We start from the raw sequence: 14,173 nt of genomic DNA on the forward strand, positions 1-14,173 counted from the left end.
ATATCAGAGTCCCTGAATTGAAGAATGGTTTGAGATGATATCGCGCAGTGGCTGATTGAGATAGCTTACTCACATATACGTTCCGGCGGAGAAAGGTTTGGTATCACGGTGGCGTGAATCTGATCCTGCACACCAGAAAGATTGAGCCGTTATGTCCCCACTCGATCTTGATAGCCGTCTAGTACTGGCAATCTACCGGCAAAATATTCAGGTAGCCTATAACCACTGAGTGTCGTGACGCTATGAGAAGTATGTCAAACTGGATCATTCTAGCCGACTGTCATTATGAACTTTTGCTATTCGAACGTGGCTTTGGAACTGGAAAGGAAAGAAACACCACAAATATGCAGGGAATAGAACAACAAAAGCGTAAAATTGACGACAACATCATTTTGCTTGAATACACTGTTACTGTCGTGTGTCGACTAGTCCACATATAGAAGTTGCCGTTGCTTCGTCCAAGCTCTGGATATGTTGTGGTTGGAAATGTCTGAAAGCCGTATTCATCTTCTGCGGTGGCAATGCACTACTGTCATTGACTACTGTGAGCTAAACAATTTATCTATTCGGCTAGCTATAGTATGATGGTGGTAGAGGTTGATGTTTGGTCTTCATCTGGGGAAAGTATTCCCACCCAAGGAGGGATGGGTCTCCATCGAGTTAACGGCGGGTAGTTATCTACAGTAAGTCGATGAATTAGTCAAGACCAAGCAAACAACTCGTCGTTCCGTTCATTACGTAGTAAGAAATTATCTACAGTTTTACAGCTGGGTCGACGAAAGGCATGTGAAGTTGTGGACAAGCGTTGTTGCGACGCACAGCAAAATGACGACGTCAGGAGATGGTGCGACATGATATTGCATCGATCCATTGTGATGGGGTAGCTATGCACTTACTCTTCAATTAACTGGAATAGCTTCTATCCAAGTTCAACTATTAACAAAGTTGAACTACAACGGCACTTTAGATCACCACGTGAATGGTAGAGTTGATACAGAATGACAAGTATGTGAAATGCTCTGCACGGTCATCAATCAATTGATAAGCCAAAACGTAGATTTAACTGCCCTGAATAATTGTCAGTGAAAGCAGAGCTGAACAGAGACAAGCAATAACAGTCCGTCATGTTTGGCTCTGTACACATGACTGTGTAGCGATGATTACCATGCCGAACATTCAATTACGAAGAAATCATGTGATGACACCACAGTTACGGAAAGACCGGAGCTTCAGTATTCAAATGGACAATCCAAAACTAAACTTTACATGATTACATGCTCTGTTTTGTCAGCAATGGTAAGTAAGATAGGTAGGCTTGGAAGGTATACTATAGACTATTGGCGAGTTTGTATCATATGGTGTCCACTGCTATCATCAATAGAAAGATAGTTAGCCTTAGGGACTTGAAGAAAACTCTGTTTATTTGAAGTTTCAACTTGTTTGATAAATCACTTGATTGTGCGCCGTCAAAGATGTCATAGTCAATGATGGATTATTGAGATAGTGATGAGAGTTTAGACATGAAACAAACTGGGAAAGGGTTAGGTCCGGAAGTGGTTTGCTTGGAATAGTAACCATGACATTGAAAGCAGCACAATGCGGACAACGATGGTGTTTTCAGAATATATCAATTGTAAGAAACATAGTATTTTCCGTAGAATTGTGACTTACTGTGTGGCCTCGCAATATAATGTTTTTTGTATCACATGATACAACACAGCCTCAGAATGGCCCACACGCGGGGTAACTGGAACAGTCAGACCGAACTTGGGCGCGAGGTTGGTGGCAATGCCCCACCACTTTAAGTATGGGTCGCGGTCTATATCTACCGAACTTAGTGCTAGCATGAACCGTCTCCACACCACGGATGCCAAAGCCGTGAAAGACGGATGCACTCACCACGACCAGCCCGAGATGAGGGAAAATGTACGCCGAAACGCGCATGTCAATTGTCAGAATACAAGCCACATATTCCTGTTGTCGGAGAACAAATGCTGCAACCATGATGCTGGAATGATGGAAAGATATGTCAGACAACACAAGTGCGTGATATATCCGATCTTTACCCGGCCTGTCCATGAGTCAATCTCAATTTGAACAATCTCTCCAATCATCGCGGTACTTGACACTGACTTCTCAACCTCTCAAGTTGCAGCATTGCATTGATTCAGTCCATATCCATATTGTTCCTTAACCCTGTCAAATTTCACCGTTCTCTATTGTGCAAATGCATTGCTAAATATGTTCTCTAGTTCAATTTGACAGATCTTCGCGATCCTTATATTGACCAGAGTCTAATTGATAGATATACACTTCAAGTCATGTTTGCATATAAAGACTGGCGATACTACTATCACTGATTTTGCGGCGGTTATCTGGGACATTTATGCCTATGGAAGGAGACCTACAACAGTCACTATTTTGCATCTTATACTACCTTTATAAGTTTCAAGTGTGCAAATTTCACACAATATCAAGTCTTCAGATCAATGAATACTAACGTTGCTATGGTCATCCAATAGTGACAACTCCAAGCACAGTGGAGGGACCTCCACAACGACGCATCCGATGTTCTATTGCGGCTCCATGATCTGCAACGTATCACAAAAGATTCAGTTACTGCGATTCATTTCTTTAATGACAATGTGAATCTATAACTTGGCTATCCGTCAACGGTTCAACATGCTGCTAAATCGGCTGCAAGGCTAAACAAAACAGCGCATTGTTTTAACCCATCTGGAAATTTAAGGTTTATTAAATCCGCTTTCGTATGCGCTAGTGGGGAAAAGTAGCAGTCGATGATAACAATTCATGGCACATTCTATAAAGCATCGAGTGGAAATACATTACCAAGCAATCTAGAATTCGGAGTTGGAGACTATATACTAGCTTCTGCTGATCTCAGAAGAAGGTGATTAAACTAGGGACGTGGAACACATTTGATACGATGTCGTCATCCGTTCCTGTGTTATCTTGCGCTAACCTTGATTGAGGCCTGGTCCGACGGGAAGCTCTACCGGTTCTTGACCAGGGCTCATATTGAGCTTGGCTGATATATCGGCTACGCAATCAAGGACATTCAATGCAACCGCGCAGAGATTTGGGGTCTGGCTCCTCCCACATGCCAGTATTGAGCGCGTGGCTGAGCGTGTCAGATCGTCAATTCCATCTCAGTATCAAAGGAGATCGTATTTAGAGCAACCAGAAATCACATGTATTGCATCTCGGGAAGTGTATGAGGTTGAATCGAACCCTCCGCGCTTTTGCAAGTTTATGTAGCGCAGTGCGGGTATCACAACACAGGTATAACATGTCCACACCTAACACGATGAATCTATCAAGGAATAGAGTGACCAAAGATTTAACTAACGGGAAGTCAGTGACTGGGTTCGCCACCTCTCAGATGTAGAAGTAAGGGAACATTGTGGGCGTTGTTCGCTACCTGTCCGACAGGTGACCCACGACAGATCTGCCCATAGTAAGAATAGCACTTTGATTCAACAAAGGCTTAACAATTCGTATACATTGTACCTTACTAGAGTATATTTGTAATCGTCGTCAGTGATTATATTGGCATCCTTGTATATGAAGATTGAGCGCACGATAACTCTGCCGCCTGATATAGAAACAAGGAACATAGGAGGTAAATACTCAACCTCTCTTGGTATAGAAATCCACTATCATTGTGCCTGATAGCATTTCGAATAGCGCCCTTTCTTGTTTCTTCACTGCAGCTAAAGAATGATACAAACAATTCATTTCGATTTTTCTTCTTACTAGCAAGAGTCAAGTTACATCTATATCACTATCGACCATAACTTACGGGATAAATGTAATATCTTCAGAAGTCAGTATCGTAGTCCTCTTAATAGTAATAATATATCACTGATCATTTTTAGTAAGACATCTTAGCAACCTCATTTGTCACAGCGTATAACTACTGACAGGTGCACTCCTAGCCATATGATACTTCAAATGATTTAGAAGGGTAGGATACGAGTCTAGATTCAGATGCTACATTTCATTGAGAACATCGCGGCTGGAGGTTAGCGCACACTGGGACTCTTTTTTTTATTAATGCATGAATTGCAGATATGGGGTTTCTATCTTCGCCTGTAAGTCGGATACTTCCCATTGATAGAAAGGGGAAAAATGGGACAAGACTTGTCGACTCTACGAGACATGTCCATTCAATTGGTCTCTCATTGCCTGTCTTGCGTGAAGTCGTTGTCAGATATAGATAGGTCTGAAGAGAACATGTATTACACCCGAGGTATGAAGCTAGCATAACAAGTTAAGAAGAAACTTAGCTCTTGTTAGAGAGTAAAACATAAACGGTGATGTGTTTTAATTACGTCCAGTATTTGCTGTTGAGGACCCTGCAAAATGGGTCATTATATCGATCCCTTTTGCTATTTTCTGCGGTTCCCAACGTATCTTGTAAATCTCGAAGGATACTACTCCCAGCCCGAGTTACATCTGCCCCTCTGCTACTCAGTGAGCAAGAATCTGTCCGGGCGGTCATTGCAACAGTTATGTTTAAAATCTGTTGAATATTTCCATAATGCCTGTATTGCCAATTAGTCTAAAGGTGGGTTGTATCTACGAAGGATATGTTAATAATAAACCTCGGACCGTGCGATTTACTGTTATGAAAATACTCAGACCTGTCTTTTGCTGATTTTGACATCTTGTGCATGACAAATGAATTGAGCTCTCAAGTATTATTAAACGTTGGAAAACCAGGGATGACCGCTGTGCCTTCTGTAGAGATCCCCTTAATTGTAGTTAATAATCTTTACTAAGAGCTGAAAACCTGTATGAAAATATCATGTGTCTCTTGTGAACTTGTTTATTGAAGCTGTATAACTAAACTTTACCTACTAGCTGAAGTGTACCTACCGGCTGGTATTATTGTATATCCTATATTTATACACTATCTTAATCTAATTGTAAGAGCTGTCATGGCCGCATTTCTCGAATAGGTACAGGACTGTTTTGTGGAGATCTTCGTTATGCCTCATGTTTAGATGAGCCAACCTGTGTCCAAATGCCGACTGTCATGAGCAATGTCAAACACCGCGTTTGCTGTCCAACGTCTACTTTCATACTACAGTACTAGCGTCAGTTAAGCAAAGCATTGATGAGCAGTTGAGATGGCCAGTCAAAAAAACACAATTCATTTACTGCTTTGATATTGTCAAATGGACAAAATTCCAAGTTTCGCCAGAGAATACAGCTTGCATATGAAGTGATCGAGTATACTAAGTCAAGAGTCCCGAATGTCATTCTGCGTATGTCAAGAGATGCTGGGAACAATATTATTTGCAGAGAGTTGCATCCCTTATTATCAAGTCTTGAAGTTCCAGAATAGCTGTTGTATTTAACCCACCAAGACATACTCAGTGACCTCAACTCTCGATTCCGACCACAGATTAATAAACGACACCTACCGAGGCAAGATCATTACTGTCCCAAATAGTTAAGCAATACGATTCGACAATAGTGAGCTCTTTCTCGTTTAGATACATTCAATTCCTCTCATGCGCTCATGTAATCTGTCTCCTAACAGGTTCGTCGCTGCACCACTGAAGTTTGTGTCCAATACCGATACCGCTTTGGCTGACTGACTCCCCTTATGAACTCCATGAAAATTTACGTCAAACCGTGCCTCTGTGCCGCCGTCATCCAATTCAATGTCACATTTCTGTCTCTTCAGCGGTTAGTGCCACACGCCAATCACATGCAACTCGTTACCGCCTGTCGGCAATTGGACGTTTTGTCTGCTGAGAAGACCTATACAGAAGTGACAAACATGGCGCAGTTAGCTGCCATATATTAACCGTGTATTAGTTGCTAGCTAACTGCGATCAATTTCGTGGAAATGTACGGTGTATATGTTGGTGAGTTATCTTTCATATGAAAAATAGGTGCTGTTCGATCTGTGATGACAATGTCGATGCTTTTTCTATTCTTCGTCGTTCTCCGATATCCTAAACGGGCGATGAATCAATTCTATCAATGCGCATTTTCTATCTTGATTTGGTAACTCCGCCAGTTCGTGTTGAGGCACGGTTTACATCCCCGCTTACAATCTACTACAAAATGTCGAACGGACAGAATAAGCAATTGTCAATTGACGAATTATCTTGGCCAATTCATTTCCGCAAATAAACGCATGCATATGTGGGTGAGACTAAAAAAACAATAATGGAGCATCGTCGGCGGGTCTATTCAATCAGGTCCTATGATATCGTTACACGACATGTCAAGCTGAGCAACCAACACAAACTCGTCAGCGTCTTGACACGATGAATCTCCATCTTGCCTCCCTTCAATCTCACTATAATACTATCTCTTTGTCCACAATCGGTGCCTCAATAGCTACATCCATCCCAGAACCTCAAACCTCGTTCAAGCCATCACAATGGGTTGGGCAGAAGACACCAAACTTCGCGATCCTTACATCTTTGTCAAGTCTGACGATTTCTTCCAGGGTATCGACTCAAGTGGATCCAACGTCAAGCGACCCCGCACCGTCACCTTCGCTCAAGATGATCAACTTCTAAGCGACGGAAAACCCAACCCTGCGTGTTCCCACGGTCGTGTCTTTCGCTTTGACGATGAATCGCTTCTTTTGGTTCAGTTTATGAGACCCAAGGTTTGGCAGATTCGTTTCGACCCAAATAACCGAAGCGGTGATGACTTTACCGACTTCAACACGTGAGTTTCAAACAGCATCGATGCATCGCCTGTAACTAATACCTCAATAGGCGAACCATTGTCAAGGACACTCTTGGTGGCTCTGGTGGTCTCATCCAGACTCTTGATAGCCTTGAGAACATTCAATGGGATGTTGAACTCGTCCAAGATGCGCAGTACATCATCCTTCAATCTGTCCTGAAACCCAACCGTGAAGTTCAGCTTCAAATATGGATCCAGCGAGACCCTTTCCAGATTACGGTTGTTCGCGTCCTCGAAAGCAACCCCCCTGCAGAAAGACTTCCCGGTCTACAGAGCGTCGATCCCCAAATTTCTGAACAGCTCAAACTTCCAGGGAACAAGGGTGCACAGGCTGCCATCATTTGGAAGACTCGACCCAGGGGATTGCAGTACACTGAACGAGCCACAATACTGTCCATTGAAAAGTCTGTCACTGCCGACTTTATGGGTTTCGGTGAGCAAGGTGGGAAGAACCTGTTCAAGAAGAAGACATACATGAACTACTTTAGTGAGTTAAACTGTTGACGTACGGGTGTATTCTTACTAATGCGGTTTCCAGATTTTGACAATATGAGGTATCAGAATGTCTATGGAAAAGGACCTCATGATGACCGCGAACCTTTGTATCATTCAGAGCCATTCTGGATCGAGGTCGATTCTCATCCCGGCTATCGATCTCAGGTCTCCACATTCATCGACAACTACTCCCACATCTGTGTAGACGTCGGTGTCAAGGATACAGGCGTTATTCGCGTCGCGACTCGGTTCAACAGCTTTCGCGCCATCATGGTTGCTGCAGACAGCATGCAGGACCTCATTTCTTCTTACACGTCTATCGTCGGAAAGCCTCGGCTCAAGCCCCGATACGTTCTTGGCTACCATCAAGCATGCTATGGCTATGACAGCCAAGAATCGGTTCTGGAGTCAGTCGCCGAGTATCGCAAGTGCGGCTTCCCAATTGACGGTATGCACATCGACGTCGACATGCAGGATGATTACCGGACATTCACCATCGACAAGCGAGACAAACATTTCCCTGACCCTGTTCACATGTTCAAGACTCTGAGAGAGCAGGGTGTTAAATGCAGCACCAACATCACTCCCTACATCAGCTCCATGCCCAGTGATACCTATTCAACCCTCAGCGAGGGTTTGAAAGAGGGCCACTTCATCAAAGATGATCGTGACGTTGATCCGTCGGCTCCAAACGTGTGGGACCAGCGCTATGTGGGATGGTCTGTAGGAAATCAGATGCTCATCAATCCCAACACGCAGAAGCCACCTTACTTTGAAGAGGACAAGTCAAACTTTGGAGACAACTTCAACAGCCAGAAGCCCTTCCATGGTGGTGTGTTCTATGGTTGGGGAAATGGCCATCCTGGTCACTATCCCAACCTGAACAACCAAGACGTTCGAAAGTGGTGGGGCAAGCAGTATCAGTATCTCTTTGAGTGCGGACTTGATTTTGTCTGGCAGGACATGACTGGTCCTTGCATCGCCGAGCAATACGGTGATATGAAAGGGTAAGTAATACAATGACTTCGATTGATGCATATACTGACGCTCGCAGTCTTCCATTCCGCCTGAACCTCGACTCAGATGGCTGGTGTCAAGATCCTACGAAGCTAAGCCGTAAGAAGGCAATCGAGATTTGGTCTCTGTACAGCTACAACCTGCACAAAGCCACGTACCATGGCTTGAACAACATCCACAAACTCAGTCCCGCTCTGGAATGGCGTGAGAACAGACGAAACTTCATCATCGGTCGTGGAAGCTTCGTCGGCAGTCACCGTTTCGCTGGTCTATGGACAGGCGATAACGCATCTACTTGGGAGTTCCTCGACATATCTGTCGCCCAGGTTCTTGCTCTTGGAATGTCGGGTATCACCATCTCGGGCCAGGATGTTGGTGGATTCGAGTTCATTGATTCTGAGCGTGACTTTGCAAACCCAGAACTGCTTATCCGTTGGTACTCTGCCTACTCTCTACTGCCGTGGTTCAGAAACCACTACACCAAGAGACGAGACTGGGTTGATGGTCCGAGGCAGGGCTCGATGAGGAAAGATGGAAAGTTGTTTCAAGAACCTTATGCCTATCAGAAATACTATGAGGAGAACAGCTGGAAGCTGCAGGGACAGGAAGGCATCATCTACCGCGCAGTCCTTCCAGTCTGTCGCTACCTCATTCGTCTGCGGTACAGTTTGATGCAATTGTTGTACGATGCTATGTTTGAGAACATGGTTACTGGACTGCCAATCGCAAGAGCCATGGTAAGTCTGCTCAGCCTTGGTGAAGCGTCCTGCTAACATCAATTCCAGGTTATCACTGACGACATCGACCGAAGTCTATTCAGCGCCGACGTAAGTTGAGTTCCATCATCAACGCATGTCTCTAACAAGTCAGAACCAAGGATTTACCCGCAGCCAGTACATGGTCCGAAACGACCTCCTCGTCGCACCAGCCTTAATACCCGAGTCCAAGCGTCGCACCCGCAAACTGTACCTACCGTATCCTGACAAGTGGTTCACCATGAACTTGCGTCCAGACGAGGACCTTGGAGCTGCACTGATTGAACCTGCCAATGGTGGAAGCAGAGTCGAGTACGATTGCCGCATCAGCGACCAGGATTCTCAGCTACCCTACATAACACCGACGTATATCCGGGAGGGTGGTATCATTCCCAAGGTCAAAGTCCGAGACTACATCCCCGATCCTTCACTTCCAGTGCAGGATGCCAACCCAATTACACTGCACGTTTACCCTGGGAAGGACAATGTGAGTTTTGTTGCGATGTAGTCGATGATTATCCCGGCTTACCATGTTAGAACTACATCATGTACCTGGATGATGGTATCTCGCGAGACAGTGCTCCTGTTGTGGGACCGGGTCTCAATATCAGCGATGAAAAGGCTGCCAACAAATATTGCCAAGTCAACATTTCTCAGGTATGTCTGTTTATTAATTAAGAGGAAACAAATGTCCAGTACTCAAAACTTTTAGACAACTAAATCCTTCAACGAATCAACCGGGGTCAAGTTTATCCGCAACGTCACCATTAAGTCTCCGTTCAACGGCTTCGGTGATCTGACCTCCATGATCGGAACTGACTACACAGTTGCGCTTTGGCATGCGCCTTTGGTCGACATCACCAGTGCACAGGTCAACTCGTCCAACAGCAATGTCACTTCCAGTACTGATAACAACTCGCGCGTTACAGTTGTCAAGCTTCCTGTTGCTGAAGCGCATACTGAGGATGGTGTGGCGTTTCAAATGACCTACAGTGAGGTCAAGTAGGATACGACAAACATTCGAAGTTAGGTATTGGATACGGTTGCGGGTTTCGTTTTTTCATTTCTGAGATGATTCGATTTGCTAGTTCTCTCCAAGTTGAAACTATCGCTGGGAGGACCAATAGTAAACACAAATTGTGGGAGTATTAATAGAGATATGTGACTTTGCGCCTGTTCCCAAGATTTATCAATATGGACCAGAATGCAAGTATATATATTTAAGCTTTACGTGAATACTTAAGAACATATTGTGTTATTCCATAACGGCATGTTTTGATCAAAATTATACTAGCTACTTAAGTATTTCGCAAATATCAGAAGTTCCAAATACATGTTTTCCTAAACTGAAACCCCATCGACAGCACATGCCTTGGGCTAGCCTCTGCCCGGCTCTATCTAAACTACCGTCGACGCTTCCAGTAACTAAGACTGGAAGTACAGTAATTTGCGCCACTGCTAACATTCCAGACACAAATATGCCAGTATGGTGCAGATCCACCTTACCGATCCGTCTGTCGCAAACGTAAATGTTTAGAGTGTTGTATATACTATGTAGCAGAACTTTTGATTAGTGTTTACTGGGAATACTCCTATATCTGTCATAATTGTATACGCAGGTCTGGCACAAGAAAGGACTCTGTAAGGTGTGGTGCAACTATGCAAAGTGCATTACTATGAGTATAAGAACAATCTTGACTGGGGCCAGGCAGTTCTTTACCCTCATGTTAATAGATATAAATAAGATAGTCTTTTTAAGTACTTCCTAGAATCCAGGCATATAGCGCCAGTAATTTAAAGCTACTTATAGCTATTGGTTTAATACGAAGTTGGTATCGTAATATGGGCTTAAGAAGAACACATGGATGTGTTGAAATCAGTTACAGCGAAATTGTGGGTGTCTCTGATCATCAATATTTATGCATGCAACTCTAGCAAGGATAAGTTTGACCAGTGTTTGGCTGTTGTTCCATGAATGACAGTTATGAACAGTGTGATGTACTGGACGCAATAATGTGCTTAGAGACAAATTGTTGATGAGCTGCTGATGGAATAGGGTTGTCTAACAGCCTGTCCATCCAATAAATGATTTCCATGAAGAATGAAAAAGATAGGATTACACCCTGGTCGGAAGATCCATCGATATATTGAAACGCGCCCGCCCTTTGTGTCGAGTTATCAGAGTCATGATGAATGAGGCAAGGGTAACTGACAATCGCGTACCTGTTTATGAATATTGACAATATTCATGTATTGGACACGTCACAGAGCGATTCGCAGAGTTAAAGTTATCCGTATCATCACGTTTTTTGCTGAAGAGGAAATTCCAGACGCGTTACTCCTCAGTTGTCGCGTGTCAGATGCGAAAGCGCCACTTAACACCCGACTCGCTTAAGCGCGGAGTGAAGAGTGGAGGCTAATGAGTGGGATGGCCCATCTTCAAAGTTGTTGAGGTCGATATACACGGCGTAGTGAGATGGTCGGTTCTTCTTTACATGACTCTTTGTCTTTCCAGGCTATGTTTGTGTTGTTGCAGAGGGGATGCTTAGCAGTCTGTTTCGTTGACTCGAGAGACCTGCCTCTAATAAAGCTATACCTTATATGATAGTAATCACTAAGTCGATGAGTGTATTTTATGTAAAAGGCAGTATCATACCGGCAATGTCCAATAGGGAAGCCACTTCATGAAGTAGTCATAGGAACGGAACGTCTACCTATTAATAGAAAAGATAGGCCTCATGAGCTATTGCCGAACTAATATGCGGTTTGTCGGTTAGGCAGAGTCTGCAACTTTCCGAGTATTAGCCGACGATCTTCCACCTACTAGGGTTCTGTCTCTAACTGTACCCACTTAACTATGTCAACAGATATGTCGTTTACCGACTGCCTTGATATCGCTCGTATATGTGTGTTTCATTCACCACGACTGTATATCTTGATTCTGGATTTATGAGGCTTGCTAGTTTCATACTGTGAGGTGGAAACTTTAATAGCTGAAAGGGAGGTATTGATGATATCACTTTAAATTGAGTGAGTTCATACGTTGAGAGAACATAAGGGGAGGAAGCTTCAGCAAGTAAATGGAACCAGTCCTCTGATCTAGATAATATATAAAACTGCTCCATGTCAAGCATTCTGATAGTCTACTTAATTAGGTGCTAAATAATGTTCAATAGGGTAGAATGATCTGCTGCGAACCGTCGAGCCGACACGTCATTACGCTCCTTCTCTTTCAGTATCGTTAATTCTGTGTTACATGATACCAGAGAGAGTCAAGTCTCTCGCGTGCAGGACGCCCTAGATGTGAGACAGAGAGGTGTGTAACCAGCTTATATCCGAAAAGAGTCTTTTGTTAAATTGATGACAGCAATCAATATAAACCTGTTTTAATCCGTTACAACACTCCATATCAGTAACTTCAACTGTTATGTTTCCTCATGAGAAAGGTGATCTGTGTTTGTAACTTCGGTGGGAACAATATCATCCTGGCCACAAAGACTGAAGTTGACCCTGTCACTATGGGTATGGTGCATACTGGTCAGCCCATGAAGGGTATATTGCTTATTGGCAAAGACTCCATTACTTGTGTGTCTCGTTGAAGTGATAGGTGAGGTGAGGTGCTATGCAGGAGATAATAATTTCAACAGGTCAGTGTGTCTCGGTAACTATATAACTTCTTTTTTTCTAGACTCAGCTCACAACATTTCATTACTTTTGCAAAGTCAGGAATAAGAAAACCCTGCGTATACCGATTTAACAGCTCGGATAGGAGCGATTACATGAATATCATAAAGTATGAACTATTACTGTACTGTCATGGCTGTACCTAACTTCTTAGGTCAAGTACATAGAATAAAGAATTGTACATGCAACCCCAGACTTCAGAGATCAAGTCACCATAACCATCTGTGTCTGATTGGTGACTAGCAAAGTATGACTACAAGTTTGTGCAGCTCGGGCTATTCTTGATAAGTGAAATCACGCTACAAGACAAACAATAGGATTTGGACAATGACCTTTGACTCTTTCATTCTAAATAGACACTGTGTCACGATCATTATCACCATCACGTTTGATAGTGTCATACATCTTCCACTTACTGCCCTGCCAGATACATCAATTCATTGCAATACCTGAGCGCATATTACCGAGCAACACGATATCAAGTACCACAATACACGCTCTACCCATGGTAAACACTGACCGGGTCCTTCCACGAGCTCCCTGCAGAATGAAACAATATCTATTCAATGCCAAAGCGATCCCAGGAAGAGAAACCAAGTAGGTTTCAGTACCCTAGACATTGGTTACTGCAAACTCACAGTCCAGTCTGCAATGAGTTTGATATTCCCAAAAGAGCCACGACAGTAATCAAAGACAAGGGAAGTGCCATATCTGCCAGCTGTTCGGTGAACAGCTGTACCCACAACTGGTATTTGACAAGGCTGTTTGATAGACACGAGTAAATATTAGCAGCTGTGCGTCGCCACTTTTTGATCAGCTATATATCTTGGTGTGAGAGGGTTGAAAACACAATGGGATAATAAATACAGGAGAAAGACTATCGCCTAGGAAGATTAGGTTTCTGCGAAGCTATGAGAGATTGAACAGCTGGGCTCCATGATATCTACCCGGTTGCACTTCGGCACAAGAATGGGACATCATCGGTAAGTCGGCTGTTCAGCTTTGTCAGCAGGCGGGGCAATATGATCAGCCAATCACCTGCAAGCCACTCTTACCGCTTGCTGCCTTCAGCAAAGGGCTCCTGCATATGGGGCAATTATGGCGGCAAAACTATTCTCAAGTTTCCCAGTACCAACCATAGCTGTCGATGACCATATTTTGCTTGCATGGAACTAGTCATTGACTGCTCATGATACCGAGGATGGTGTCTGCCATGCTCGACGGCATCGGAGCATCCAGTATTCGAACCATGACAATTACCTACGGCGGGAAGCTTGTCAGGCCGCGTGAGGGTACGGGATAGTACATGCACAAACAATTGCGTGACTGGCCTGTTGCCCTTTTCTCCCACGCCACGCTCTGTCTTGGTATCTATGCTATCTACATCAACTTCCATGTTAAAATTGGTGGGAGCGTTGACATAAGGACTTGAAGCCATGGCAAGAAGGCAGAGTTTGTGCATTGGCGATCTGGCTGCT

At 43.9% G+C, this 14,173-nt stretch overlaps 4 protein-coding genes across 4 annotated transcripts; 2 read left to right on the forward strand and 2 right to left on the reverse strand.

The window, feature by feature from the left end:
- Window positions 1-1,627: 1,627 nt before the first annotated feature.
- On the reverse strand, window positions 1,628-2,004 carry FGSG_12929 (uncharacterized protein; the record flags this gene model as incomplete). The annotated part of the gene is given in 3 exon segments (XM_011327789.1): window positions 1,628-1,670; window positions 1,672-1,825; window positions 1,830-2,004. Coding segments are annotated over 3 exon segments (372 nt in total).
- Window positions 2,005-4,152: 2,148 nt separating this feature from the next.
- On the forward strand, window positions 4,153-4,584 carry FGSG_12930 (uncharacterized protein; the record flags this gene model as incomplete). The annotated part of the gene is made up of 3 exons (XM_011327790.1): window positions 4,153-4,273; window positions 4,362-4,433; window positions 4,454-4,584. 3 exons carry the CDS (start codon window positions 4,153-4,155, stop codon window positions 4,582-4,584), a joined length of 324 nt encoding a protein of 107 aa, XP_011326092.1.
- Window positions 4,585-6,427: 1,843 nt separating this feature from the next.
- FGSG_06486 (uncharacterized protein) lies at window positions 6,428-10,017 on the forward strand (the record flags this gene model as incomplete). Its single annotated transcript, XM_011327791.1, has 8 exons — window positions 6,428-6,723; window positions 6,774-7,231; window positions 7,283-8,246; window positions 8,390-8,993; window positions 9,068-9,083; window positions 9,134-9,498; window positions 9,549-9,668; window positions 9,724-10,017. The coding sequence occupies 8 exons, from the start codon at window positions 6,428-6,430 to the stop codon at window positions 10,015-10,017; spliced, it is 3,117 nt and encodes a 1,038-aa protein (XP_011326093.1).
- Window positions 10,018-12,899: 2,882 nt separating this feature from the next.
- Window positions 12,900-14,133, reverse strand: FGSG_06487 (uncharacterized protein; the record flags this gene model as incomplete). The annotated part of the gene is made up of 5 exons (XM_011327792.1): window positions 12,900-12,948; window positions 13,112-13,144; window positions 13,334-13,456; window positions 13,751-13,776; window positions 13,960-14,133. The coding sequence occupies 5 exons, from the start codon at window positions 14,131-14,133 to the stop codon at window positions 12,900-12,902; spliced, it is 405 nt and encodes a 134-aa protein (XP_011326094.1).
- Window positions 14,134-14,173: the final 40 nt, after the last annotated feature.

The sequence above is a fragment of the Fusarium graminearum genome, chromosome 4 (assembly GCF_000240135.3).
Source record: "Fusarium graminearum PH-1 chromosome 4, whole genome shotgun sequence".
Taxonomy (NCBI): Eukaryota; Fungi; Ascomycota; class Sordariomycetes; order Hypocreales; family Nectriaceae; genus Fusarium; species Fusarium graminearum.